Source organism: Symphalangus syndactylus, chromosome 1 (genome assembly GCF_028878055.3).
Source record: "Symphalangus syndactylus isolate Jambi chromosome 1, NHGRI_mSymSyn1-v2.1_pri, whole genome shotgun sequence".
NCBI lineage: Eukaryota > Metazoa > Chordata > Mammalia > Primates > Hylobatidae > Symphalangus > Symphalangus syndactylus.
This window is the reverse complement of record NC_072423.2, coordinates 62,927,552-62,942,318: the sequence shown is the minus strand read 5'-3', so window position 1 is coordinate 62,942,318 and position 14,767 is coordinate 62,927,552. Positions and strand designations below refer to the sequence as shown.

Sequence of the window (14,767 nt, the reverse complement as noted above, 5' to 3'; positions counted from 1 at the left end):
CCAGAAGTAGAATATTAGAGAAAGAGAGGGCTCTGGGGTGACTCCAAGGCTTTTCGGTTGAGCAAATAGAAGGAAGAAGTTGCTCTTTGTTGAGAGGAAAAAATTAAAACAAGAGAAAGCAGAATGCATGGGCCAGAGGAGGGGTGGGCGGGGGCAGTGGTGGGAGCTCGTGGACGTTCTCTTCTGGCTGTTTTTTGAAAGTTTTCTCTGTGGAATAACAAACAAGGTCAGAGCAAGAAGCAAGAGAGGAGGCCTTGGGGTTGAGTAGGGAGAAGGTATGAGAGTCATCTAGGAATGTGGGCGGGAGGATGGGCTTGGGAAAGTCATGGGATTGCTGGGTGGCACCAAAGGCTCCCTGGAGGTCAGTTATAACAGGACCTCAGTTACCTTCCTGACGTCATTCCCTGCTTCTGCCCTACCCACACTCCTCCTCAGTCTAACCATGGTGCTGTGCATTATTGCACTGTGTGTGGGACTGTCTCATGTCAGATACTGGGCCACTTGAGGACAGCAGCTCTGCAGGATGGGGCAGTCACGTTGGCTTAGAGACTTGCCCGCTAAGACTCGGAGAGGGCCAGGCACATTCTGATAGCTCAGTTTGGAGCCTCTGCATAGATGCCAGTAACAGAGAATTTAAGGAATGGTGACTACTGAGGAGCATTGCAGTCTTGAATACTTAGCATGTTCTTCATTCATTAAACTTTTATGAAGTGCCTATGCTGTGCTAGTCGCTGCCAGGCAGCTGCCTGATACATGGTTCCTCCTGCCTGCGAGCTCCCAGTCTGAGGAGACAGAAAGGCCAACAGTTCTAATGGCAGGAGTTAAGTGCCATGAGAGCATATGGGAGGGGCAGCCTCACAGCCGGGGTGAAGGAAAGAAGGAAGGAAGGAGGAAGGGAGGGAGGGAGAGGAGAAAGGAGAGAGACAGAAGTGCTGGAAGGGCTTCCCCAGAGCAGCAGGAGGAGGTATCTGAACTGAGTCTTGGAGCATGAAGAGGAATCAGCCAGGCAGAGGGGCAGGGAAGAGAAGCCATGGGGCTAGGAGAGAGGGGATGGCAGACAGGTCATTAGGGCTGAAGCATGGGATAGAGAGAGGAAGTTCAAGGAGAGGGCCTAGAGGAATAAGAAAAGACCTGAGTGGTCAGCCAGCTCAGATGTGCGGGTCTGCAAGGCACAGCTGTGCCTCATCTAAGGGGCATCACAATAACAGAAGACATTGCAGATTTGCATATTGATGATGATGATTTTATAGCAGGTGACAGAAAAGCATCTTGAGGAAGGGGCACCTGTTTCTAATTTGCACAAAGATGCCCCATGGGTTGCTGGTAGCTTGGAAAATGTTGAAGGATCTATTCTGTCACATGTGAAGGACTTCATATTCTGTCCTGCAGGCATTGGGTCACTGTCAAGGGATTTAAAACTGGGAAGTGATATGAAAAGTTTGACGTTTTTGAAATATCACTCTTGACACCAGCATGGAGAATGAATTAGAAGGAGCGGCCAGGCGCGGTGGCTCACGCCTGTAATCCCAGCACTTTGGGAGGCCGAGGCGGGCGGATCACGAGGTCAGGAGATCGAGACCATCCTGGCTAACATGGTGAAACCCCGTCTCTACTAAAAAAAAATACAAAAAAAAAATTAGCCGGGCGAGGTGGCGGGCGCCTGTAGTCCCAGCTACTCGGAGAGGCTGAGGCAGGAGAATGGCGTGAACCCGGGAGGCGGAGCTTGCAGTGAGCCGAGATGGTGCCACTGCACTCCAGCCTGGGTGATAGAGTGAGACTCCGTCTCAAAAAAAAAAAAAAAAAAAAAAAAAAGAAGGAGCAAGATAGAAAGCAGAGAGCCTCCTTAGGAAGTTCTCAAAATAATCCATGTAAACAAAGATGAGGTCTGGAACTCTGGCAGTAGAGAGGGACTCAAGGGATTTTCCTGAGATATAATCACTGTGACTTCGTAATGAGGTGTGGGATGTTCTTTCTTTTTCTATTTTAATCAGAATTCTTTGAACCTCAATGCCAAGGTAAAGTCCAAGTTTTTCACTGAAACTCAATACTTCGTTTAACGTCAAGACTGTAATTCACAGTAAAAACGTTCCTTTTCCATGTGGCATTCGTTCTCAGCCTACAGGGCTGTGGCATTAGGACCTTGTATGGCAGCTGTGATGGACGGACAGAGTGGTGCTCATGCCAGTCTGGGTTCCAAGGCTTCCCTTGTCGTGAATGTGTCCTTGTCACTTCTGAAAAGGAGGAAAAACTTTCTTCTACCCTCTTAGGTTCCATGGCTGGGCCTAGAATTAAATGAACCTAAGACAAACAGCAAAAAAGCATACAAATTTATGTAATATTTTTACATGAACATGAGAGTCTCTAGAAGGAAAATCAAGACCCAAAAAAGCCATTAGGCCCCAAAGCCTATGTATTGTACATGTTTACACAAAGAACAATGAAGTATGGAGTGTGACAAGACAAAAGAGCTTGGGCTAGTGGCACTACATTGTGGGACCCTGGCTAGGAAGCATTGGGGGAAACTAAGGGTTATTTTAGTGGGTTCGTTGATGCAGATCCAATCCAGTCAACTCCCAGTCTCCAGCGATAAGAATTCTGTCCTCCTGGTACAAGGACGGCAGGCACCTTTCTCCTGGGAAATTTTATGACCTGCTTTTAGGTAGAAAGGGTGAGATCACAGAACCTTTCCTACATCTGCTGCTTCTAAAGTGCCATTGCTGGAAACAGTCAGTATGCTAAAATGGCATATTCTAAACCCTTTCACTTCCAATGCTGTTTTTGTCAAATTAGGCAACTGTTTGGTTTAAGTATGAACAAGTTAAAGATCATGTAAAGACTATAAAGTTGTTCTGATTTACTGTAATTTTTTTCTTACTTATTGTATTAGAAAAAAATCATTCCACAACTTTGTTACTAACCTTTTATTTGAAAAATTAAGGGTTTAGGGCAGAGGGATTTGGCTACTTTTCATATTAACTACTATTTTAACCCTTGTAGAAAATCTTTCCAAAATGCATGAGACTTTCCTTCCTTGGTAGGTAGGGTGGACCCAGCTGAATCTTTGAGTCTTTTAGGATCTTCCTTAGGGGACCTGTTGCAAATTTAGATATTAACGTAATTTATAGAATTATGGATGCTTTCAGGGCTAGGCATGGTGGCTCACGCTGTAATCCTGCACTTTGGGAGGCTGAGGCAGGCAGATCACCTGAGGTCGGGAGTTTGAAACCAGCCTGGCCAACATGGTGAAACCTCGTCTCTACTAAAAATACAAAAATTAGTCAGATGTGGCACATGCCTGTAATCCGAGCTACTTGGGAGGCTGAGATATGAGAATTGCTTGAATCCGGGAGGCAGAGGTTGCGGTGAGCAGAGATTGAGCTACTGCACTCCAGCCTGGGTGATAGAATGAAACTCTGTCTAAAATAAATAAATAAATAAATAAGAAAAAGAAGTAGATGCTTTAAATTTGAGATTGGTTTGAATATATATGCTAATTCAGGACATACTCTGAAAGTTGCTTCATTCTCGGCTTGTATTTTTAGTATAATAGAAAGACCATGGGCTTTGAAATCGGTCAGTCCTGGGTTCAAATTCTGGCTCTGCTTCCCTGGCTGTGTGAACTTGGGCAAGTTAATTAACCTTTCAGAGCATCTTTTTTTATTTTTTTTCCATCTATAAAATACCTGTCTTACAGGGCTCTTGTTTGACTTCATTATTATTTTTGAGCAATATTTATTTCCCGAGGAATACGTGTGCTGGCCCTGGGGGCCTGTGGTGAGCTCTCACAAAGTGTCCAGTCTGCTGGGTGATTTACTTATCTATTTCTGTGTCATAAGTCACCCCAAAACTTAGTAGCTTAAAAGAACAAGGGTTATTTCTCTCAATTGTGTGGGTTGGCTGGGCGGGTCTTCTGCTGGACTTGCTGGAGGGTTTCTGGGGCTGGATTTAGTTGGGACATTTGGGAGTATCCCTCTTTGTGGCCTTTTGTCCTCAAGGAGGCCAGACTGGTCCCTCCCACGGTGGTCTCAGGATTCCTGGAGGGCAAGAATGGAAATGGCAAGGCCTGTGGTGACCTGGACTCAGAAGTCACATGACAACAACACTTACACCTCATTCTGGTGGTCAAAGCAAGTCCCAGACCAATTTGTGATCCCAAAAATGAAAGTGTTGTGAAAGAGAAACACAGCTAAGATAGAGAATAAAAGGAGGAAAGTGGGGGCCATTTATACAGATTGGTCAGGGGGATCTTCTGAGGAGCTGACGTTTGAACTGACATCTGGTGGATGAGAAAGAGCTGGCTGTGCTAAGAACTAAGGGAAGGGTATACCAGGCAGAGGGATCGGCCTGAGCAGAGGTCCTGAGGTGGGAAAGCCCTGGATAGAGGCACTAGAAGCAGCCTGGCTGCGGGGAAGGCCAGTGCCAGGAGGATTAAGTGAGACGATCCAAGGGAAGCCCCCGATGCCTGATATGTAGTAGGGCTGAATTGATGTTAGTTTCTTTCCTTCTAAAAACTGGAAGGAAGAAATACATTTAATTCACGATTGTCATGAGATGGGAATCTATTGAATTGAAGTTATACTTTACAAAGCTCGGCTTTAGAGGGAAAAGAAAATGTTTCCACAGGAATAGATGTTAAAAGAATGGTTTGCAAATGAATGCCCATCCCTATATGTTTTTTTAAATGATATCTCTGACCTTTCATGAATTTTAAAAAATTTCCCTTCAAGGTGTAGTCTTCTGAGTTAAGAATGTTTAACAGCCATAGATAATTAATAATCTATATTCTCATGATAGAAACCTAGGGGAAGGGAGAAATTAAGAAACAGATGGAAGATGGAGACACCTTCTGAAAGTTTCCTGTCTTCTGCAGGGTGTGACTGTAATCTGCAAGGCGTTCTTCCCGAAATATGTGATGCCCACGGACGGTGCCTGTGCCGCCCTGGGGTTGAGGGCCCTCGGTGTGATACCTGCCGCTCCGGTTTCTACTCATTCCCTATTTGCCAAGGTAAGTGGGCAAAACATAGCATATTCATAATCAATCCTTCAAGATAAATTTCCTCCTGAGGAAATGCAGGTCTTTCTGGCAGAGCTGTCTGGCTTGCAGTTTAATAAATGGGCCCCTGGCTTACATATGGATGTTACATGTGATGGTCCTACCTGGACCTTGTCACCTCCCTTCTCTCCAACCTTACCCTGCCTCCTCCCTGGTAGTTAAGCACATGGACTCTGAAATAATCTGTTTGGGTTCAAATCCTAGCTCTGGAGAGGAGGTGGTATCTGAACAGCATTTAGGAACCTGCCACCACTTCTCAGATTCTGTTGGGGTGGGTCTCTGGATACCAATTGGGTTTGCAAATTGGAAGTGTGTGAATAAGATTAGAAAGATGGGAAGGTGGATGACAGAAGGAGGCAGGGTGTTCTAGAGAGAGGGGACACATATGCAAACCATAGAGACAGGAGACCACAAACCCCCTCCTCCCCACTTGTTTGTATCCTAGTATCCCATCCTAGCAAGAGTGGCTGAGGGGGAATGGAAGGTGGGAGGAGGAGGTGTCTGGTCCAGTCCCTAGAGCATGGCAGGTATGCACTCAATGCTGGGTGAGTGAACACATGAATGAATGAATTTGCCCAAATTATTCTCCCCTGCCTCCTTTCTACTGTCTGACATTATTCTTCTTTCTGCAGACAATGGTATAGGGGAAGGGAGGAGAAAGAGGAGAAGATTTTCAGTCCAGGATCAAGGCAGGAAATAAAACACCACTTCAGACACTATAAACAGAAAGAGATTTACTATAGGTAATTAGATGCTAGCCCAGAGGAGTTAAGAGCCAGAGCAGCAGGCTCTAGGCTGGGCTTCCAAGGAGGCCTCCAATGGAATGGCTGGGTTTTAAGCCCAGACTGCTATGGCCCAGTGCAAGGATGGGAAGCCCATGGTTGGTGCCTTCATCTCTTGGCATCCAGGAAGCCAGAGTCAGAGCACAGCTGCATAAATGCTCAGCCAGCTACAGGGTGCAGCCTCCTCCTTATTTCCCATCTGTCTAATCTTATTCACACACTTCCAATTTGCAAACCCAATTGGCATCCAGAGCCCTGCCCTGACAGAGTCTGAGAAGTGCTGTCTTTAGCTTTCCAGCTTCTGAACACTGGAGGAGTTTAGAATAGGTATTAGGTCATCTCACCTGCAAGGTCAGCCACACTAAGGAACTGTGAGCATGAAAAACTCCCTCCCCTAAGCTGGAGGACAAGGTAGTGAAGAGCAGGGGTGGCACTAGCTATCAACTTGGGCGAGTTACTTAACCCCTCTGTTCCTCAGTTTCCAAAAAATAGTGCCTGTCTCATAATTCATCGTTGTGAGGGTTACATATGTATTGACAAGTAAATCTCTTAGAACTGAGGAAGTACTTGTTCATAAGTTAGCTATTCACTTTCACCTTTCTTCTCCTGACCTATACTTCCCTCTGCGTCATTTTAAGAGCTTGTAGTCTGAGTTCCAGCCATCTCCCTGTTTGCTTAAATGCCTGAATCCCATACCCCAAACCTTTCCTTTACCTTCTGGCTCCTGGCATGCAAAACATTCTTGTGGCTGAAAATATCTCAAAGGTTTTTTTTTTTTTTTTTCCTCTTTTCTACCAGCCACAGCTTCAGACTCATTCTGGTAGAATGAGTTACAAATATTCTAACTTAGTCATTGATATGGACAAAGCTTGTGTTTATGGATACAAAGATAATGAATAAGTAATATAACACTTAAAGAATGCTTTTTTCCACATTTCTCCACTACTAGAGCTAATTTATTTTAAGGTAGGTAGAAAATGCATGAATGTATTCACGATAAAGCAGAGGGGAGGAAGGACTTCCATAACAACAGAGTAGGGAGGTTGGTAGATACTCTTTTCAGTAAAACAGAAATTAACCAGTGAAAATATTTTTAAAAATTGTTTGAAGTCTCTGTTAATGGTCATAAGAGCATATGGCAAATGAAGAAACAATTACTTAAGAAAATTTGAATCTAGGTAAGAAATGAGAGTCTCTGTGACATTTCAGCCATGACCCCCTTCATTATCCATCCCCAACTCTGTTTTATAGAAGGTCTACCCATATGTCTTGCCAAGAAGATGGGCACTCTCTTTATCCTGTACCCCAATTTGGGGCTATGGTTTGTTTCATTTTGGGAGGGGCAGGCCATTGATATTTCTCATCCTTCTGCAGTCCTGTATAACAGAAGCCCTATTCCAGGTGGGCTCAGCAAAGAGGACTAGCTCTCTCTTACCCACCACCCCTCCACTGGTAGGCTGGGAGCTCTAACTTAGGCACTTCAGGCTGAGAATTCTGGGATCCCAATCACCCCTACCCAAGCTGGCCGATTGAGTAGGGGTCTATGGTGGAAGAGGAAAACTCAGAAGACCACGGCGCCACCTCCACCTGTGTCCACTTGTTTTTTTTTTTTATTTTTTTATTTTTTATTATTATACTTTAGGTTTTAGGGTACATGTGCACAATGTGCAGGTTTGTTACATATGTATCCATGTGCCATGTTGTTTTGCTGTACCCATTAACTCGTCATTTAGCATTAGGTATATCTCCTAATGCTGTCCCTCCCCCCTCCCCCCACCCTACAACAGTCCCCGGAGTGTGATGTTCCCCTTCCTGTGTCCATGAGTTCTCATTGTTCAATTCCCACCTATGAGTGAGAACATGTGGTGTTTGGTTTTTTGTCCTTGTGATAGTTTACTGAGAATGATGTTTTCCAATTTCATCCATGTCCCTACAAAGGACATGAACTCATCATTTTTTATGGCTGCATAGTATTCCATGGTGTATATGTGCCACATTTTCTTAATCCAGTCTATCGTTGTTGGATATTTGGGTTGGTTCCAACTCTTTGCTATTGTGAATAGTGCCGCAATAAACATACGTGTGCATGTGTCTTTACAGTAGCATGATTTATAGTCCTTTGGGTATATACCCAGTAATGGGATGGCTGGGTCAAATGGTATTTCTAGTTCTAGATCCTTGAGGAATCGCCACACTGACTTCCACAATGGTTGAACTAGTTTGCAGTCCCACCAACAGTGTAAAAGTGTTCCTATTTCTCCACATCCTCTCCAGCACCTGTTGTTTCCTGACTTTTTAATGATTGCCATTCTAACTGGTGTGAGATGGTATCTCACTGTGGTTTTGATTTGCATTTCTCTGATGGCCAGTGATGATGAGCATTTTTTCATGTGTTTTTTGGCTGCATAAATGTCTTCTTTTGAGAAGTGTCTGTTCATGTCCTTCGCCTCTTCAAGGAGAACTACAAACCACTGCTCAATGAAATAAAAGAGGATACAAACAAATGGAAGAACATTCCATGCTCATGCATTGGAAGAATCAATATCATGAAAATGGCCATACTGCCCAAGGTAATTTATAGATTCAATGCCATCCCCATCAAGCTACCAATGACTTTTTTCACAGAATTGGAGAAAACTACTTTAAAGTTCATATGGAACCAAAAAAGAGCCCGCATCACCAAGTCAATCCTAAGCCAAAAGAACAAAGCTGGAGGCATCACGCTACCTGACTTCAAACTATACTACAAGGCTACAGTAACCAAAACAGCATGGTACTGGTACCACAACAGAGACATAGATCAATGGAACAGAACAGAGTCCTCAGAAATGATGCCGCATATCTACAACTATCTGATCTTTGACAAACCTGACAAAAACAAGAAATGGGGAAAGGATTCCCTATTTAATAAATGGTGCTGGGAAAACTGGCTAGCCATATGTAGAAAGCTGAAACTGGATCCCTTCCTTACACCTTATATAAAAATTAATTCAAGATGGATTAAAGACTTAAATGTTAGACCTAAAACCATTAAAATCCTAGAAGAAAACCTAGGCAATACCATTCAGGACATAGGCGTGGGCAAGGACTTCATGTCTAAAACACCAAAAGCAATGGCAACAAAAGCCAAAATTGACAAATGGGATCTAATTAAACTCAAGAGCTTCTGCACAGCAAAAGAAACTACCATCAGAGTGAACAGGCAACCTACAGAATGGGAGAAAATTTTTGCAACCTACTCATCTGACAAAGGGCTAATATCCAGAATCTACAATGAACACCTGTGTCCACTTGTAGAGCATAGCAGAATTTCAAAGAAAGAGGGAAGTGTGATCCATACATAGGGGAAAAAGAAGACAATAGAAACCACTTTTGAATGAGCCAGATGGTAGTCTTAGCAAAGACTTTAAAGCAGCTATTGGAAATCTGTATAGAAGACTCAAGGAAATCATGGTTAATGAATTAAAGGAAGGTATGATGACAATATCTAATTGAATAGAGAATATCAATAAAGAGATAGAAATTGTTTTACAAAATAACCAAATGGAAATTTTGGAGTTGAAAAGTATAATAACTGAAATGAAAAATTCACCAAAGTGGCTCAACAGTAGATTGAGCTAGCAGAAGAAAGAATCAGCAAACTTAATGACAGATTGGTGGAGATTATGCAGTCTGAAAACAGAAAGAAAAAAAGAACGAAAATAAATAAACAGGCCGGGGGCAGTGGCTCATGCCTGTTATCTCAGCACTTTGGGAGGCTGAGCAGGGCAGATCACTTGAAGTAAGGAGTTTGAGACCAGCCTGGCCAACATGGTGAAAACCCGTCTCTACTAAAAATACAAAAATTAGCCAGGCATGGTGGCAGGCGCCTGTAATCCCAGCTACTTGGGAGGCTAAGGCAGGAGAATTGCTTGAACCTGGGAGGAAGAGGTTGTGGTGAGCCAAGATCGCACCATTGCCCTCCAGCCTGGGTGACAAGAGTGAAACTCTGTCTCAAATAAATAAATAAATAAACAAACAAACAGAACCTGAAAGAAATATGGGATACCATTAAGCACAACATATGTGTAATGAAAGCATCAGAAAGAGAGGAGAAAAAGGAATAGAAAAAAATAGCCCAAGAAATAATGGTGGAAAACTTACTAAATTTAATGAAAAGCTATCTATACAGCTAAGAAGCTTAATGAACTCCAAATAGCATAAATATAGAGGGATCCACAGCCGGACATATTATAGTTAAAATCATAATTAAAATTTTGCAAGACAAAGACAAAGAAAAAATCTTGAAAGCAGGAAAAAAAGACTCATTATGTACACAGGAACACCAGTTAGAATAACAACTGACTTCTCATTAGTAACAATAGAGGCAAGAAGGCAGTGAGAGCATATCTTCTAAGTGCTGAAAGTGGAAAAATTGCCAACCAAGAATCTTCTATCCATCAAAATTACTATTCATGATCAAGGCTAAGTAAAGACTTTCTCAGATGAGCAAAAACTAACAGAATTCACCCAACCTGACTTATAAGAAAGAATAGAAATAATAAAGGATGTTCTTAAAGCTGAAACAGGTACCATCAAACAATAATTTGAATAACATGTAAAAATTACAAAAGAGAGTATAATTGAATATTTTTATACATTCTTCTCGACTGATTTTAACAGAAAGTGTACAAACTATATATACAAATACATACACACATGCATAAATATTGGGCCTATATCATATAAAAATATATGTTTGACAGTAGCACAAAGGAGATAGGTGAGAACAAAGCTGTATTGGAGTAAGAAAATGACACCAAATCTATAGGAAGAAATAAAGAGAATTAGAAAGGATAAATAGAGTTTATAAAGACACTCTATAAATATATGCTTGCTCTCCTTTCTTCTATCATCTTCCTTAGAAAACATAGAGTATATAAATTAATAATTATAAAAATGTATTGCTGGGTTTTAATATAGAGAGACATAATATGTATAATAACCATAGTACAAAAATGATGGAGAGGGAATGGAACTAAATAGGAGTAAAATTTCTCTATTTGACTGGAACTAAATCAATATGATACTAAAGTAGATTTCTTTTTGTAAGCCCTAGAGCAACCACTAACATAATAACTCAAAAATGATTAAAAAGTCATTAAACGGGTAAAAATTACACTAGAAAATATCTAATACAGAAGAAAACAATAAAGGAGGAATAGAGGAACAAAAAATACATGAGATATACAGAAAATAAAATGCAAAAGGGCCAAGGTACATCCAACATTATCAATAATAACATTAAACATGAGTGGATTCAACCTCATACTATAAACAAAAATTAGTACAAAATGGATGAAGAAACTAAATGTAAGAGCTAAAACTATAAATCTCTTAGAATAAAATATAGGCATAAATCTTCATAACCGTAAGTTAGACAATTGTTTCTTAGATATGACAACAAAAGCACAAGCAGCAAAAGAAAAAATAAATAAATTGGATTTCATCAAAGTTAAAAACTCTTGCATTCGAAAGGGCACAATCAAAAAAGTGAAAAGACAAATCATAGAATGGAAAACGGTATTGCAAATTATATATCTGATAAGGCACTAGTATCATATACACATATATATAATATATAAAATCTGGATATATTATTATAAAATAATCCATATATATGGATATATTATTATTTTTACAACTCAATACTTAAAAATTAAAAATAATTAAAAAGACAACCTAACTGAAAATGAGTAACGGATTTGAATAGACGTATCTTCCAAGAAGATATACAAATGGCCAGTTGGTACATGAACAGATGCTCAACATTATCAGTCATTAGGTAAATGCAAATCTAAACCACAATGAAATACCGTTTTATATCCACTAGAAAGGCAGGCAGTAACAAGTGTTGGCAAGGATTTAGAGAAATTTGAACCCTCATACATTGATGGTGGGAATGTGAAATAGTACAGTGACTTTGGAAACAGTTTTGCTATTCCTGAAAAAGTTAAACATAAAGTTACCATGCTACCCAGCAGATCTACTCCTCAGTGTATATCCAAAAGAAATGAAAACACATCCACACAGTAACTTGTGTATGAATGTCCATAACAGCATTATTCAAAATAGCCAAAATGGGGAAACAATCCATATGCTCATCAACTGATGAACAGATAGATAAAATGTGGTATAGCCATACAATAGAATATTATTTAGCAGTAAAAAGGAACAAAGTACTTATGCATGCTACCACATGAATAAACCTTGAAAACATTATGCTAAATGAAATAAGTCAGTCACAAAAGTCACGTATCGTGTGATTCATTTATATGAAATGTCCAGGATAGGAAAATTTGTAGAGATTGAAAGCAGATTTGTGGTTGGGAGTGAAGGTAGTGGACAATGTGGATTGACTTGTTAATGAATATGGGATAGGGGGAACGAAAATGTTCTAAAATTAGATTGTTCCAAAAGTTGCACAACTGTGTGAATATATTAAACAACATTAATTTGCACACTTTACACTTTAAATGGGTGAATTGTATGGTATATGAATTTTATCTCAATAAACTTGTTTGAAAAAGATAAGGCAGAAGTGGGAGGCGGAATCCCAACACACTAAAGAAGGGGTCTTCCTCCCCAGACACTTGTCAGCCTTATCTCTGTAAATTTGATGCTCATCTCTCTTATGTTTTTGTAGTGATGATCACATAATGTGCATTTGAATTTTAGAGTTAAAAGGAATTGAAATCACAAGTACTTATTTTATAGCAACCATTCTGAGACCCAGGAGAATACGTAGGGAGTAGATAGTTGCAGGGTGGTGAGTAGCACCCACATTTCTCTACTCTCAGCCTGGTATACAGCAGGAATTCTATTCTATTCTTTAAACCCCTTCATCACCTAGTGATCTAGGACATCAAGAAGCATGAGGGCTGTTCTTCTAAGGCTGAGCTTTTCATACTGCAGTTCATTGTCCATTAGTGGATAGAGAAATCAATTTAGAGGGTATGGGCCAGCATTACGATGAAGTAGAATAGACTAGAAATTATTAGAATGCATCATAAGTGTAGAGAAAATAAATCTCTTGCAAAGTTCTTGTTCATAGTTATTTATGTTTTGCTAGATATCTCTATCATCTATTAGTGTGTGTGTGTGTGTGTGTGTGTGTGTGTGTGTTTATTGGGTTATAATGTAAAATGTATTTTTTACTTGTGAACATGGCCAAAAAGTTTGGAAACTGCTGTGCTAAAAGATCCTGAAGGATTTTATCTGTGCTTCTGAGTATAGGAACTAGTTTGCCACTTTTCTGAGTAGTTTGTCACTTTTCTTTTATTCTGCTCTTTGGTCTTGCGGCTTCAGACTCCCAAATAGTTACAACCTGAAGTCATAGAACATTTGGGTGAATTTACTCTCATTCAGCTGGAAACTGTTGCTCAGTAAATTGCAGCAATAATCTGATGAGTCCATTTTCCCCATGAAGATATTCCTGTGCCAGTATACACTGCATAATTCCTTCCCAAACCTGTTTGAAGGGCAAGAAAGCACTCTGTCTTATTTTTTACCATTATCTATGAAGAGCAAGGAAGGACCAAAGAGATAAACATGAAGAACTAGTTTGAGATGCATATCCTGTTTTATCTTTTTTTTTTTTTTTTGAGACGGAGTCTCGCTCTGTCGCCCAGGCTGGAGTGCAGTGGCGCGATCTTGGCTCACTGCAAGCTCCGCCTCCCGGGTTCATGCCATTCTCTTGCCTCAGCCTCCTGAGTAGCTGGGACTACAGGCGCCCGCCACCACGCCCGGCTAATTTTTTGTATTTTTAGTAGAGACGGGGTTTCACCGTGATCTCAATCTCCTGACCTCGTGATCCGCCTGCCTCAGCCTCCCAAAGTGCTGGGATTACAGGCGTGAACCATCGCGCCCGGCTTCCTGTTTTATCTTTAATCCATGATATCGTCCTTACTATTCTTCCTTAAACCCGGCAAGGAGAAAGGACAGTATAAATTTCAAAGTCCTACGATCTTTACATAACTCAGAGTGTGGAGACTTCAGTCTGACCTTACCAGCAAGCTACCTAGAAATGTAAGCAGTAGACACAGTTACTTTTTAAAGATGCTTGGCTTTGATTAATAGGTTGAGCTTGGGGTCCTTTGTAGGGGGAAAAATGATAGATAATTGGGATTTCACAAATGTGTATGATAGGCCAGACGTAGTGGCTCATGCCTGTAATCCCAGCACTTTGGGAGGCCAAAGTGGGTGGATCACTTGAGGTCAGGAGTTCAAGACCAGGCTGGCCAACATGGTGAAACACTGTCTCTACTAAAAAAATATAAAAATTAGCAAGGCGTGGTGGTGCATGCCTGTATTTCTGGCTTCTTGGGAGGCTGAGGTGGGAGAATCGCTTGAATCTGAGAGGCAGAGGTTGCAGTGAGCTGAGATCGCACCACTGGACTCCAGCCTGAACATCACAGACTGAGAATCTTCTAAAAAAAAAAAAACACCACAAACCCCCCCCAAAAATAAACAAACAAATGTGTATGACGATCTGCCTTTCATTAGAGTCACTCTTTCAAATGAGAATCATCTGATATTCTTCTTATGAGTAGTAAAGAAAACTTCTTGAATTTAAAAGTAAATACAAGGAAAATGTTTAAAAACCACCCATATTACTCTTTTTGAAAATGTTAACATTGAAGTATTGGCCCTGAACAATGATATGTACAAAATTCCAAGGCCAAGTCACCGTGTGCAGATTTGCAAAATAAATGTCCAGAGGCCTGTTTTATTTTAAGACACTCTAGCCTCTCACACTCAAAGGATTATGAAAAGGTTAGGAGAGTGGAGGAGAGATAATCTGGGAAGGGGTGGATATCTATGGACGAAATTGTTGCTGTGAACTCCTTACTGTTCTTCCTCACCTCAAAACGCATGAGGGACCTCTGATGTG

General features: G+C 41.0%; 1 protein-coding gene and 1 pseudogene across 2 annotated transcripts in view; one reads left to right on the top strand and one right to left on the bottom strand.

The window, feature by feature from the left end:
- The window catches only part of LOC129459399 (small ribosomal subunit protein eS10-like), a 294,302-nt pseudogene that overhangs the window by 109,010 nt on the left and 170,525 nt on the right, over window positions 1-14,767 (bottom strand).
- LAMA3 (laminin subunit alpha 3) overlaps window positions 1-14,767 on the top strand; it is a 270,663-nt gene that overhangs the window by 91,546 nt on the left and 164,350 nt on the right. For both annotated transcript variants that reach the window (XM_055235914.2, XM_055235907.2), the window contains exon 12: window positions 4,871-5,005. In XM_055235914.2, the coding sequence (XP_055091889.2) occupies window positions 4,871-5,005 (135 nt within the window). The remainder of the gene's footprint in view (window positions 1-4,870; window positions 5,006-14,767) is intronic.